The 15,996-nt window shown below is 38.0% G+C and overlaps 2 protein-coding genes across 2 annotated transcripts in view; both read right to left on the reverse strand.

The window, feature by feature from the left end:
* LOC144648141 (EGF-like repeat and discoidin I-like domain-containing protein 3) overlaps positions 1 to 15,996 on the reverse strand; it is a 200,767-nt gene that overhangs the window by 107,309 nt on the left and 77,462 nt on the right. The window lies entirely within an intron of this gene.
* On the reverse strand, positions 11,129 to 12,754 carry LOC144649542 (retinoschisin-like). The gene is made up of 4 exons (XM_078509057.1): positions 12,650 to 12,754; positions 12,018 to 12,325; positions 11,353 to 11,491; positions 11,129 to 11,210 (listed from the first exon to the last, which is right to left on the reverse strand). The coding sequence occupies exons 2-3, from the start codon at positions 12,303 to 12,305 to the stop codon at positions 11,354 to 11,356; spliced, it is 426 nt and encodes a 141-aa protein (XP_078365183.1). The 5' UTR covers positions 12,306 to 12,325; positions 12,650 to 12,754; the 3' UTR covers positions 11,129 to 11,210; position 11,353.

The raw sequence follows: 15,996 nt of genomic DNA on the forward strand, positions 1-15,996 counted from the left end.
GCATGACTCCCGCTGTTTTTTTGGGAGTGCTTACAGCCGACTCTCCATCGACTTCCGAGTTAGGTCACTTACCTACAAGTGAAAAATTCGCCAATGAGCAAAGAATTTGCGAAGAAAACAACGCATTAGAAAATTTTAATTGGAAAGGACTTAAAACTTTGCGGAAATTTTTGAAACGTATCGAGGGCTTCTTTGACAGTTTAAGCCACAAGATACCAGACTAGCGGAGTGAAATGTGTTGAAGGTGAAGCCTTTAAATCGGCGATGATTTCGATTTATTACAGGACAAGATGGAGTGTTTTCGTCCTAAACAATTGCTTGGGAACCCACGATTTACACACAAATACTATGGCAAAACAAGGAATATACCAATCCCAGTCATGTCTAAATACATTTTAATAATGCATAGCAAAGTTGAGGTCATTTCTAATTTAAACTGAGTACATAACTGCTGTTTACTTTTAATAATATATAGATTTAGGCAGCCTAAAAGCGGAGCTCCCCATTTATTAGTGCAGAATGCACTATTGTGATGGTTTGTTGGGGCTGTCGTCCGCTAACCCGCTAAGGTGTAAACTTTAATAGTCAATTAATTCATTAATAACAATTAATTAATTATTCCTTGTGAAGGGGGTGGGGGTGGGGAGCACCTGACCGTACCCCTAGGTAAAACCTAGAGCACATCTACGTTACTTTCATATAAAGATCTCAAAGGTATATATTTGTTTCAGAAAACCCTTTGCTCTCCTTGTGGTACTACTCGACGTTCTAGGGCAACGTACTTTACGCCAAACGCATGCGCAGTTTAGTATACGTTTTTGCTGGAACTCTCATGAACATCGCGTGTATTGCGTGTTTGTGGTAGGATTGCTGCAGACTTCGTGGCGCCAAGAGAAAACCGCAAATTAATTTAATTAGATTTTTAGACTTTCACAGAGCTTTCGTAATTAGTAATGCAAAATCTTGCACCGGGATTTTCGGCGTGAAACTCCTGATAACCAGGAAACAATTATCCTAGCTGTACTGCGTTTATAGAAACCTTTCGAAAGAGATGTTTTTTGACTAGATTTGCTCTTTACTTTTTGAGAAACGTCTTTCGTGCAGTTTAAAATGCAACTTAATTAAATTAAAGTGAAATAATTGGCTTTATTATTGAAAGGAAGACAAATGCCACGGGTCACGTTACGGCATTTTCAAGGAAAACAACAAAAGTATCTTGTTACAAACGAACAGAAGTATCGTGTTACGTTCTCAAAGATTAGCGTAACAAAAACCCGGGAAAGAATACAAGTGGTGTTTCAACATCTAATTAATCGGGCGTGGCCGATTTATAGTTTACCCTTTGGTCGTCCTAGAGCATAGTCTCCTGTCGGCCAAAAAGACGGGGATAGCTTGGGGTTGCTACAAAACCGCTACGGGTGACGCATACCGCAATGGTTTTCATTTTAGTTTTGGCAGGAAATCGTTGCAGGCACACTTGGTCGACTTTTGGGTTAATGTGTAATCAGGTTGTGTTTTTTTGCTTCGGCGGAAGGACAGAGAAAAAAGCTTACGGGGCAAAGTACAGTATGGGGCCCAGTTCTCGGCCACTTTTGACGTAAACTTGTATTTCTTACCTCAGAAGAACCGCAGGAACTTGAAATTTCTCCCAGAGCTAGCTACATTATTCAGCTTTTTGGTGTAAAGCTATCGACCGGTCAAAAATTAATTTGCCCGAGCAATAATAAAAATAAAAGCTCCATTTGTGGGCCCAGTTCTCGGCCACCTTGGCCCAGTTCTCGGCCACTAAAAAGCTTGTGCGTAATTATCTGTAAAAAAAATGCTCAATTAACTTTCACAGTCATAAAATCACTCTGTAAACCTATTTATGTTATATCGATCCCAAATTATTTTTATGAGGCTTTGTTTTACTTTAGAAAAGAAGGATTTTAACGCGCCTAGTTGCCTATGTGCAGGTTCTGGCAAAACCGCATTGTGTGACCCGTGCATTTAGATGGTTTATTTTGCAGTGAAAAGGTCTTGAAAGATTTAGGTGTTGTAGAAATAATAGACAAGACAAGAGTCAGCTCAAAACTTAGAGATAAGATTGAACTTTATTTTTAAAACATTTATTTCTTTCATTCTGGCAGCAGCAGATGAAATTATATTAAAAACCAAGCGCTAAGCTGTGATAGCGAGCAGGGTGGCCGAGAACTGGCAAATACGCAAACGTCGCAAGAAAAAATTTCGAAGTAAATTAAGACCAAAAAATACAACGGTTCAACGAAAAGTTAACTAAAGCAGACAGAAAGCTGAATTATTCTACGTTTCACATGCCAAAAATTAGCTCGTATGGTGGGGGCTTTTGGATAAAATACGAATTTAACTACATCCATGAATTTTAAGGAGCCGTAAACAAACAAATTTTTCGGGAATGCAAATTCACCTACCTCCGCGTAAACTCGACGTGTGAGCTTTCTATATCGAATTGAACGATCAAACTCAAGATACTTAAAGCACATGAATCAGTCTATCGTTTGAAGGAAATACCTTTTTCTTTTAATTCAACTGGAGTGTGAAAAAACGCGTTAAACACAAAGTGGCCGAGAACTGGACCCGGCCGAGAACTGGGCCCCATACTGTACTGATATTCACCATTGTGAAATTGCACTTACTTTGACAAGTTAAAGTTATTTTTGTAAATGAAAAAGGTAACGTCATTGATGTCACGCAGTGTTTTTTTTGCAAACTAGATGGTTTGCTGGTTTCTGACTATGAATGGGGGTGTGATCTTGCGGTATATTTTTTGAGCCTGACTCCGCCGTAAGACTTTTTTTTTATTTAGCAAGAACTGTGTCGATTTTCATTTCTGAACAATTGGTCGTCAAGTCGTTTGTCACAAAGAGTAGAATGTTTGTACAGCATGTTTTGGAATTATTTTAGATTTGGTTAGTAAGACGCTTCTGAAGACCTGAGCAAAACATTGGGAATGTACAGTATTAATAGGAACTTGAATAGAATTTTTCACAAGTTGGATAAAGGTATCAACTGAAAAAAATGGACTTCAAAAGGAGAACTTGGATTTTGTTGTAATTAAATTTTATCGCGGATTGGATGCATAATATCACGGCTTTGAAAGTCTTCAAATAATTAGAAAGGTTCCTTTCTTCCTTTTGATCTTATTGTTATTTTCATGTATTGATTATTCGAAAGTGGTTTTCGTTGATACGAAAAAAAAACGGGTTTTCACTGAATTGCTTGAAGTATTTTTAGACGTGATAATATTGGCTTAATCAAATTACATTGTGCACGAAATATTTGTTATTCTTTTGTCTGGAAACTTTGAGGAAATTGAAATTTTTGTTTGACAGTAGTGTATGAAAGGCATTTTATAGAACTGAATAAAAAATAAGAAACATTAATAAAGGTTATTTCAAAGATTTATTTTGCCTGATTTTGAAGGGTTTCAGGAGTTTTAAAGAGTGCTGGTAAACGGCTGTATGTTGTTTGTGATTACGGATCTTATTTAGTTTCGAACGCTCTAATTTTTGAAAGGTTAAAACAGGTTAAAACCGGGCGGTTTCATGAGTTTTTTGGGTAGAAAGGTACGGTGGTGGTCAAAAAAAAAATGTTTAGAAAGGAATGACTGTAGTAGCACGTAAGTCGGAGGTTTGCGTGAGTCACGGGGTATAGTATGCGTGAGCTGGATTTCCGGCGTCATAACGGCATGTTTTGTTTACTGAAAGATACACTCGACGTTTAGTTAGCTTAGTCGGCTTGGGAAACTATTTTAAAAATGAATGTTGTAATAGTTAATTAATAGTAATCTAGAATTAACCCACTCTCGATTGGAGTCTGTTCTGGACTCGCGCTACCTTTTCGCCGCGAAGGAATTTTGTAAAATTTCGCTAGTGGAAAGAGGTACTGTAAGAACAGTATCAATAACTCAAAAGGAGGAACTTCTTTGTAGCTCTGAATTAAGACGTATGATAAAATTTTAGAATAAGAAACTTTCGATATATGGTTTTCATATTGTTTTTGTCAATTTCCTTTTGTGGCAGATTTTTTGAGAATCAGCTTTTCTTTCGTGTGATGACAGACACAGGACAGAACGATAGGTGGATGAGAAAGATGCCGAAGATGAATAGGCACCGAAAAACGACAAGAACCGTCAAGGACTTATTAATCGGGCGTGGCCGATTTATAATTTACCCTTTGGTCGTCCTAGACGATAGTCTCCTGCCGGCCAAAAACGACGGAGATAGCCTGGGCCAATCGGTTTCATTTCAGTTTTAAAAGTGAATCTTTGTAGGCACACTGGGTCGACTTTTGGGCTAATCTGCAATCTGGTTCTCTTCTTTGCTTCGGTGGGAGGACAGAGAAAAAAGCTTAAGGGTTAAAGTACTAATTATCACCATTGTGAAACTGTAGTTGCTTTGACAAGTTAAAGCTATTCTTGTAAATAAAAGGGGTAACGTCATTCATGTCACGCAATGTTTTTGTGGGAAACTTTGAAACTAGACGCTTTGCTGGTTTCTACAAATAGGCAATAGCAGTGTGATCTGGCGGTACATTTTTTTGAGGCGGACTCCACTTTAAAACTTTTTTTTATATATTTAGCAAGAAGTATGTCGATTTTCATTTCCGCACAGTTGGGCGTCAAAGTCGCCTGTCACAAAGAGTAGAATGTTTGCACAACATGTTTTGAATATATTTTAGATTTGACAGGTGACGTTAGTAAGGCACTTCTCAAGACGTCAGCAAAACATTGGCAATGTACAGTATTGGTGTAAACTTGAATGGAATTTTTTTACGAGATCGGTAAAGCTATCGAATGAAAAGATGACTTCATACCAATTAAATACCAATTGAATTTTATTTTAATTAAATTTTATCACGGCCTGAATGCATGTCATGGCTTTGAAAGTCTTCGATTTCAAAAGGTTGCTTGGTCTCGTTTTCGATAAAAAAATTCATCTGAAACATTTTGCCTGTCGTGTGACGCACGTTAATCTGGTTTTGAATAGTTTGAAATTGTGTTTTTAAGATTTTATTCTTGACTATTATGTAACTCTTGCGAAGAAAGATTTAATTGATGAGGAACTAGTACTGTTATTTTCTGGATATTCCGATCTTTTATTCGAGAAATGAATTATTTTTTGGCTCGTCATTCAAGCGTTTTGAGTTTAGTTTTGGAATCGGGGAAATTTATTTCCCGTTGAGGGATGACCCGACATGGCAGAATAAGAGTGGAACTTGAATAGGGCTGGTAGCCGGCCAAAACAACCGGCTGACTTGCCAAACTTTGGCCGTCTACTTTTGTCTCTCTTTACCCTAAGCTTTGACAAAAAATAAATAAAATAATGGAAAGATGCCGCAAAAATACTGCACGACATCCGTGTCTAATGTCTGAGTCGAATTGTAAACGCATTGCAAGAGTTTTTAATATGTTCACCTTTAAAATAAAGCGGCGAAACGCAATGCGGTGAAATCTACATCTTTTGATGAGAAATTCCGGAAGTGACATCTGTGTTCAGAACAGGAATTTTTGCACAACTTAAAGTTCCGAAAAAAAGACCACATGTTTTGTAAAAATTACAGACAAGCATGATCAGGAAAATAAAACAGGCCAATGGGTTTTATTCACGAAAATACAACTTTCTTCAGAAAGAGTTTGTAAACAAGACAGTGGAATCAAATTACATTTCACACGAAATTTGCATACATTTGAACTTGCAAAAAAGAAGTATCTCTGCCGAGACATAATAGCGAAGACCTTGCATTAATAATCATTGTATTCTGATCTGATTGTTATTTTTTATGCATTAACTATTTGAAAGTGGTTCTCATTTTCATTCACTGTTTGAAGTATTTATAGACGTAAAAACATTCACTTAATCAAATTACATTCTGCACGAAACTGATATTTTTAATCCTTTCGTCCCGAAACTTTGAGGAAATTGAAATCTTTGTTGGACAGTACTGCATAAAAGCAGGACATAGAATTGAATAAGAAGATAAGAACCATATTGATAAAGGACATTTGAAAACTTTATTTTGGCTCATTTTGACGAAATTCAGGATTTTCAAAGACTGCCAGTAAACGGCTGTATCTTTTCTGTCTCTAACGATTTTGCTGCGGTTTCGAACAAGCTAAGTTTTTCAACATATGGTAGCGGGCAGAAGTCGGTTCGTTCTGAATTTTTCAATACGATATATAAGTTACAGGTCAATATACAGACCCTCTGTAAAGTAAAAAACGTTTTGGGAACAAACCATTGTGAACTTATTCCTAAAAATCCTTACTACGACATGGGGCTTGTTATCAAGTTCGTAAGTACGTTAATACTGCAAGGTGTATAACCTCAGAGAATTATTATCAAGTGTGTTTTGTTTTATTAGCGGTTTATACTCTATGGTCTTGGTATAGGAGATCAAAATTAAGGCAAATTTCTGTTATTCTCTAATTGCTTGGCACAGATTAGTACGCGCACAAACGAAAAACCAAGAAAAAAGGGTACTGAAACGGTCAGGAAATGTATGCAAACATTGAATTGAATGAAAAAGGCCGAAAATAGCATTTTCAAGCATCTAAATTCACCCAAAACGCTGGTGAGGATGGAGGTAATTGGAGTAAAAAGCTCGATGGGATAGGGTGGAGTAAAATACTGCAGGAGAGGGGAGGGAGGGGAAGGATGGAAGTAGAAAGGGAGGGACAGGTGGGGGTAAAAGGCTAAGGAGAGGGAAAGGAAGGGAGAATTAAAATCTATGCTTGGTTATATCACGCAACTTTTGACTTCTGTTGTTTTCTCACAAGAACAAAACTTAAGGTGGGGTTCTACGACTTCTACCTGAATTTGAATGAAATTTTAAAGATTTAAAGAAGGGATTGAAGAAAAAAATGGAAACACCATCAAACAGTTGACCCCCTCGAAAGCGCACTTCAGGTTGTCAGGGGACTGTTTGGTGTCCGTCGGCCAATTTTTAACTTCAAATTCTAATATTTCTTATTTGTCTAAATTTAACTAATCCTTTGAGAAAATCTATCGCCTCCCCGACAAAATCGCCCAAAATTAACAAAATACTGCAAAACATAAGCTTTTTTGGATTTCTTGAAACGCAGCTGAAATGGTTTTCAGTATTTTCCAGCCCTTATACTTTGGGTCAGTACTACTATTCTTCATCAGTTGCTATTACAGTAATGGTATGAAACAAATACCTAATCATTGGACAACTAGTTGTGCCCATTTTCTTGACAATAGTAGTTACCTGATAAAGAGTATTGCGAAAAGACTGCACTTTGCTTAGTGTTGAAAAATTTTATTTTCTAGTCGTCTAGCTCAATCGTTTATTTTTACATGTATTGTGCGAAATATATTTATAAATTGAGAACATTATGTCATTTAGTAATAATGCAATCTTGAAAACATTCCAGATATCGATATTACGTTCTACTAGGGTTCTACACACTAATACAGCTCATGCAGACTGTGACTTACGCAAACCTCCCACTGAGTGTTACTAAAGTGACTGTTTTTTCCAGTGATGTTTACTGTACTGTACCCCCCTTTCTAAATATTATTATTAACCGCCCGATTTTAAGCTTCTCAAGCTTCTCAAGCTTCTTGTTGCAAGTAAAATAAGGCAAATAAAAACACGAACATCAAACAATACATGTACTTTCAATTGTCGACTCCATTGCATTCTGCACTGTCCTTTGAGTCTCTGAGTTTAATTTTCGCTTTACTGGAGTTTACATATGCGGTCATTCAAAGCTTTAATGTATACGCTGGCCCATAGGTGTACGACAAAATCAAATCGACCATGGTTGAAATGAATGTCTTTATACGGTACAAATAATAATGTTAAGCACAACTCGTGGCCTAAAAATTGTTTAAGAGTTAATTCTCTGATTTCTAAGAATAGAAAATAGTTTCGCCTTATACAAAAGATACGTCAATATATTTTGTGGAAAAATATTCCCGTCTCGCTTTTCTTGTCTTAACATCTGTGCACTCAAATGGGTTACTCACGTACGCAAATTTAAAACTTTAATAATAACAAATCGTTGATCATTTTTAGCTTTTTTTATTTCCTACCGTGTATACAGTTTAAACAAATTTTAACGTACACTAAATCATCTCCATTCAGTGTAGTCATTCAGTGTAAAAGTGAGCTTCACTAAAGCAAAAAAAAAACTACTTTAAGGAAAATATTATTCAGTTTATATTCACAGTTCGCGCTCTCGATCTAGATGGGGTAAACATGATTTTCAGAACTAGTTTAGTTTTTTGCTCGAACTTTCTGCTTTGTCGTCGTTCAGCACTTCAAAAAACGTCACTTATACTGTATGAAAATTTCTTCTGCCGAGAGAATTTACGGCTTATAGTCGAAATAAACTTACAGCAATAAGAAATAAGCTCTCATCTCACAGAACATCACTTCAAGCGACTCGAAATCGATCGACTTCATACGGCCGAAGAAAATCAACTCAGTTACACCAATAAATAATCAGTAAATCCATAGCAAAATAAGTCTAAAGCAACTCAGCTGAACAAAAACAAAATGAGCATGAGAAATGTAAGCATAAATGCATTTCATATTGAAGCGGCAAAGTATTTACTGAAAGATCTAAACCTTGCCGACACTGGCGAAATCTCTCGAAACAGCTGCGTTCAGAAAGTAAAAACATTTTCTGTCATAAAATCAGCTCAGCAATTCAGTACAGGTTGTTACCTTGCATCAGAGTCTGTCTCTTTCTTCAGCGGACATGATCCATGCAGTAGTTAGCTTCGTTTCAACACAATCATTTAAGCTAAAGTTATTGTATTCTTGATGATGCATGACAGCCACAGATTCAACCGCAAACAACAGAATCAAGCAAACTGGACTTGCAAAATTCGCAATTATTTCGGGTCTCCTCGTAAACCTTTTTCGTTTTCCACAATTTCATGGAATATACTGTAGATGACTTTTAGATCATCGTGCGAGAAATATTTCGGTACGAAAGTTCTCCTTTTACTGGCGATTTCATTCAGCCTACACAGTGGACACCGCGCAACAAATTTTTCCGCGTTTTCAAATCATAACTTCGTTTAGATCTAACTGAAACGTCCACATCATCCAGTCGATAGAAGATAAAGGACCATAAAGTCAATTGCTCGTTTTACGGTTACGGAAAATGAATGCGACAAAAGACCAATAAAATTAAAATTTAACCGTATAGCAATCGAGCGAGAGCCACATTTTTGCGTAAAGGTGCATAGAGGCTTCGATACACTCACACATGAAAAAAGACAAACAAAATAGAGCAGTTGGATAATAAATCTCTCAGATGTTTTGCTGTGTAGTGTCGCTGAGTAATTTTACCCGTTGTCTATATTTGTCTTGCCCCTAATCTTCGTTTAAGATCTTTAAAAATCTCGGATGACCATGGCCGCCATGTTGCACGACGTACGTGGTTCGTCGTACGGCGCACGCGCCCGCGGACCATGCCGCTAGCCATGATGACCATGAAAACTCAGCTACATGGTTCCTCTAATTGTAATTTTCTATGGCTATGGGGCTACGCTCTAAGGAGCTCCGCTATTAAACAAGAACTTTTTAGATTAATTCTGCAAAAAACGACGAGTAAAAATTATATTTTGACAACGAGACATAACTCAATGAATTAAAGTATTAACCATTTTTTATTCAGGATAAAATTAGTTTATCATCAACTGTTTACAAAACATTATGAATCGTCACACCTCTTTTTCTTTTATAATTACCTCTTTTTCTAACTGAACGTTGAGGTCGAGAAAGGCCAAATCTAAGAACCTACTCAAGGCAGAAATTTTGGTAAGAACAAACTTTCCTTTTTTCCTATTTGTTGTTAATGTCATACTGAATGAATAAATTGTCACTCGTCAGCCCGCTGTACATTCACATCTTGTTTAAGCTTATATTCAGTGCAATACTACTTTGCTTTTAGAATTTTACAAATCACAACACTATGAACATTCAGTGGTTGCTCCAGACCTTGAACGTAGCAAGAGGGAGGGAACCAAAAATACGGAGATACGCCACTGACGTTTGTCGAAAATTAGAACGTTTATAGCCTTGGCCGAAAATTTTTTTAGTTGTTCATTTAAAAAAGGAGTATTTAAAAAGATAAAAACAAATTAAGGAGGCAGCACGCACGAGCTGTTAGGCGGCGGGGGGGGGGGGGGGGGGCAGATACGGTAAATAAGTACACTTAATGTAGAAAATGATGATTACACGTAAACTAAAATTTTAAATAATATATAGATTAAGCCAAGCCTAAAAGCGGAGCTGCACACTTATTTTCTGGCTCTTAAAATTTTTTTTGAAAATACTCTCATTGAAAATACTGTTATGGAAGTTATTAAACGTATACTACTTAAATAAGATCCATAGCCGAAATAAAACCTTCAACTCCAATCGCAGAAATTGCGCAAAGAAAATCCTGTCAGTACCCTAAAAAAATAATAAGATTTGAGCCCGCGATGTAATGGAAAACAATAACGTGGTCAGCAAGCATGACCTTGATGAGCTGTACACCTGAGACCGCGATATGGTCATGCGACACTGGGCAGCGGATACCTTGTTTTGACAGCTGTCAATTGACCATTACATGGATGTCGAGGTTGCATTCTTCTACCCCCGCTCGGGTTGCCTTGAAACTCCCCTCCCCTTCCACGAGAGTCTGTAGGCGCGGGTGGTAATCAAATTTTTTCGGCTTCACGGGTTTACTAAATTTTCTTACCCATGGTGCTCCGCTCCGCTGGCGCGCTTTGCACACTGCAGCTCCGCTATAAAGAATACTGACTGAATGCCATACAGTGCAATATAAATTTTACACAAAGCCTACAATCCAAGACGTAATTGTTCGAATAGGCATCATTAGTCAGTCAGTGGTTACCTTACGCGATTTTTAATTCGAAATTGAGAGGGGGGGCGTGATTGAACAGCTCCGTTTGAACTGCAGATAAAGTGTCCGAACTAATTACATGTTTGAAGCTTGGAAAAAACCTCAAATTTATTTATTACCAGGAGGTAGACAGATTGATTTATTATAGAGGTAGACTCTGCTGTTAAGAAAGCAGGGATTTAAAATCGTGACTGTATTTGTCGTCAGCGCTCCTCTTTTGATAGCTGGCAATCTTTATTTATCTGCGTCGTTTCCTTACTTAATTCTGTACGTGGTGAATAAAACTTTACACTTGAGTCTACAAAACAAAAAGTAAATTGCATCAATTTGTTATAGCAACAAACTCGGCATCAAAAATGTCCTTGTTAAACCGCAGTCGCGTGTGCTAGTTAGAAACTTGGGGAGGTGTGCAAAAAGAAAAACAATCGGATTCACCTTACCCTAGCAGCCATAGAGCTCCATTTTCATGGATATCCAATTGCGCCATTTCGTCGGAAGTACCCGGATGTAGCGAGCTTCGATGATCGGGTCTAGGTCGTGATCAACAACAGTTTGCCTGTCCGTGTTTCCTTGGAAAATCTGAGTGCAATTGAAAGATACAGAAAAGTACAAAACGGTCATAATTATTTGACTGTACATTTTGTTTTAGTGAATAGTCCCCGACAAAACATGCCCCCTAAGATAAACGTACTGTAATACAAATCTCCCAGAATGAAGCAAATGTAATAACTGTACATCTCCTACAAGCCAAACATCCTTGAGGGCTGGGGGATGGGGTTGGAAGAAATGTGGCGGGGGGGGGGGGGAGAAAAGGCGTAGAATACTTCGTCCCACGTCTCAGAAGTATTGTCCAGAATGGAATGTTGAACTCTAGCTTATTTAGCTTGATCAGTTTGAAGCTTATTCTAGAAATCGTGTGCTGTTTAAACGCAGCAATCGTTTTGATTGCGCGAAGAGCACAGAAAACGTATCAAACTGCGTATGGTTTAAATCACGTGACTCGGTCACGTGCAATAATACAGGAAAAGGTGAGGGCATTACGCTATACGCGCAAACAGGCGTTTTCACATATTTCTTAATTGAATAAAACGGCGTGTAATCGCACCGTGTCTGAATTATCTGCAATTCCCCTGTAAAACGTGAAGATTTGTCCATCTTCACCATACTGTAATTTGTATTCTGTAACCCACTGGTTTTCTTCCACTCTCCCTTGTGTCGCTATACGTGTTATCCTTGTCTTTTGTTGAAGATCCACCTGCAGCCACTGATTATTGTCACTCGGTCGAGCTACCCAGCACCCACCCAAGTGCAACCTGGCCAGATGGGCGGCCCAAGCGTTACCGTACTCTGATGAGGCGGTTATTTGGGAGTCAAGAATCGCACCGCTTTCCATACCCAGGGGTACTGGGCTCACTGAATGAAAAAAGCAAGAAGAACGTGATTTTCAGTAGCTCAAGATTCTTTTTTTTCTTAAGTGCATTCGATATTCCAAGGACATTTACAAATTACCTATTAAATTACTAAATGTGTCATTCTCCCATTGGCTGCTGGTATATTCCACGGAACAGCTTCCGGATTCCTGCACGATCAATCATTCATTTATATGAAGAAATACAAAATGACTTGTGCGTTTACATACTCCGAGTCCGCGCGGCCACAAACAAGTTGCAAAGCAACTTGACGTCACGCTGGCTAACTGTGAGTGAGTGTGGCGCCGAGACAATTTTTTATAATTACCTCCACAACAGCGCTCTTTGCATTGACAATTGAAGACTTTTGACTCTTCAATGAACGAGCACGAGCGTCTTTTCAAGCAACCGGTCAGCTGACAGTTGTGCTGCAGACAAATAAAAATAGAATTCAGCAGGATTTGGCGGGAAACAGATTTGTTGTTAGATCGATGTCATGTGACCTCGAAGGAGCCACTGAAAAGCGAGGAAAAATCCCAGCTATGTAACAACAATTTTTACATACTAATTTTACCTCAGCGAGAAAAATGAATGAACAACTTAACTTCTACGAATCTCTAGGTGTACATGTAAAAAAATCACTGTTTCCAGAATTGTAATTGTTTAGTTATAATGTAGCCTGTATCCAGACGTCTCCTTGTTATTTCAATTTGTTTCCCTCGTCTGCAGGCAGGCTATTATAATGTGCTGCTATTGCAAGTTAAAGACCGAAAGCAAAGAGAGCTGAAAATATCCTGAGTTTAAAAAAAAGCTAGTTCCTCCTAGATCATTCAATTACGGAATAAAAACTCTTTATATTTTGTATTGTATTTTATAAGTTGGATCTTCATAGAAGCTATTCGAAACTATCTGCGATGTTTTCTGGGGTATTTAATAATCTGATCTCAAACTGGCGTTGAAAATTCCCTTCCTTGGATGAGGTTTTTACTTATAGCAGAGAATTGATCAAAATTTTAACTGACGGCTGATATATAGCTGAGATCTGACTCAAAAATTAGGAATAACTGAAAAATGGACAGAAATTTAAACTGATAGCTAAGAAATCGCCGAAAAATTAACTGATAACCGGTCCAGAAACCACTTTCTAAGTTTAAAATTCTCTTGATTGCTTTGCAGTTTAACTGCGAGCTACTTTAAGGCTAACGGTTATCCAAAAGTAGAATAAACTTCAACCAATTTCAATGAAATGAAAGCCTTACGCAGTCGATAAAAATGTGATACTGAAAAAAACTTGCTAACAAACAACTGAAGCAACAACACCTCATTTTAAACTATTGTCATTAGAAGAATATTTTTTCCTTTCGTAAAAAAATACAGCTCTTTCATACCTTCATGTCGTTAAACTGAGTATAAACAGATTCTTCATCGTTTTCTAGTTCTTTTTCTTCGAACGGCAACAATGCTCCTCTTTCGTTCAACTCACAAATTCCTTTTGTTTTTTCCAAACTTGAAACTTTGCGGAAATTTGTTGAAACGCATCGAGGGTTTCTTTGACACTGCAAGCCACAAGATACCAGGCTAGCGGAGTAAAATGTGATGAAGGTGAAGCCTTTAAGCCGGCGATGATTTCGAGTTATTACGAGACGAGAAAGAGAATTTTCATCCCAAAAACTTGTTTGAGATGCCAGGATTGACAGGATTTTACACACAAAAACTACAACGAGAAAAGGAAGAGAAACCATTTTGACTTTGTACATTCACTGCTTACGAACGTGTTTAACTGCGTCTGGTTAAATAATGCATGAAAGAAACTAGTTAAGTTGTGGAAACTATAATTCACCTTGGCATAACCACATTCAACGAGCGATTGTTTTTAACTTGCGATGTTGAAAGCAACTATTTTGGCAACAAGAGATAAATTGAATCGAACTTTGAGCAAGCTGTGAAATTTGTATTCAACTTATCTGAATGAGAGCCACGAAACATAAACTTTTAAATTAATATAAAGTTGTAACTCTGTTTTTGTAATTATGGACAATAACATCTTTGTTTTTTATACCTTCATGACCAAAGTTCAAAGTCGCTTTAAAAAGATTGTATTTGTCACAACAGATGTCAACAGAGATATGACAAAATGAGATCTTGTATAGGCTTTAATTGCGGGCCCAAGAGAGGCCCGCAACCCTAATCTTGACAGTGACCAGCGGATTGCGTATTACGCGTGCGCGCCACGTTTATAAAGGCTATCTGCAAACCGGAAGTTGAAAATTTTGTTCTTCCACTAAGAACGATCGGAATGCAAAAAATGTGTCAATCACGACAGTTTGTCGTAACACCGGAAGAGAAAAATCTTGTCTCCAAGAGCGATAAGAATGCGAAAAATCAACAGTTAGTCACACTAGATCGAGGCTTCTGTCTTGCAGACATTACGTTTTGCAGACGTTGTTTTATAGGTGTTGCTTTTGAGAAGATCTGCTGTGATTGTATCACAGATAAACTACGGCAAAGCGAATGATTCCAACAACGGTTATTCTCGAGAAATTCCTTATAACACTGGCAACAAAGCGAGTTTGCCGACGGAGGAAAATCACATCTCAATTCACACCGCGTGCTCGACTACACTTCGCAAAACTGTCAATCAAAAAAACAACTCTGATTGGTTCGCGGCAATAGGAAACGATAAAAAACATTCGTGACTTAAGCGTGACGCGTTACTCGACCTTACTCGGAATAATTTTCTTTTGTCCAGTGATTTATCGACACTGTCTGAAAAATTTTCGTGACCTGTTGAAAAAATTGCCGTGAAATGAGGTGACTTAAGTTATTTCTTCTTTCATCATGAACGGTTACAATGCGAAAGGATCCGAAAATGTGTTGTTCAAACAGGAAGTCGAGGAATTTTTTTTTCCGCAAAGAACGATGCACTGTTATTCTCGGTGGACAGACTCCCAATAAACAACCGCAGTTTATAAAAGAAATCTCAATTACCACAGTTATGCCAACTTCTGGAAAACTTCCCAAAAACTTCGACTTGAAGTAATTTTCCAAACTAACAAAAAACACTTCCCTCCCAGTACCTTCTCTTAACTGCATCGAGGCCCGCACTTTCTAACCTGTGTTTACCACTAGTTTGTAGAAAAGGTAATTCAACTTGGGGGAGTTTATAGGGGAGAGGCTCTGGTCACTAAGATTTCGCTTCAACAAGCTGTTCAAGCTTAAATCACCTACATTGTACTCGTAAAAATATCTTGTTATTGTTCAACACCTGTGACATCTGGAAGAAGTAAAGAGAATTCCCAGCCTGTCCTCTTTTCTGCATGACGCCCACTGTTTTAATTTGCCTTCTTTCGTTGCCCCTGTGGGATTGCGAACCGGTGCTGACCTTGGATCCTTCGTCGAGTTCCGATTTACGTCACCGCACCTGCACTGGATTAAGGAATTCGCCAGTAAAAAGACTTCGTAGGAGACCGCTGGATACAGAAATGGAGGACGCCAGCAGGCTTGAAAAACAAAATGGCGGCGGATCAAGTCATTTGTGGGTTAGGCTGTTCGCGTGCTAACGACACGGGACAAATAGATTCCGGGCGGTTTTCAGTGCGCGATTTCATATTACTTTTTTAAAAGCGAAGAAAAAAGGAGCGACTTGGAGCAAGTCTAGCCAGTGAGCAACGAATT

This window comes from Oculina patagonica, chromosome 4, assembly GCF_052425735.1.
Source record: "Oculina patagonica isolate OP01 chromosome 4, crgOcupat, whole genome shotgun sequence".
NCBI lineage: Eukaryota > Metazoa > Cnidaria > Anthozoa > Scleractinia > Oculinidae > Oculina > Oculina patagonica.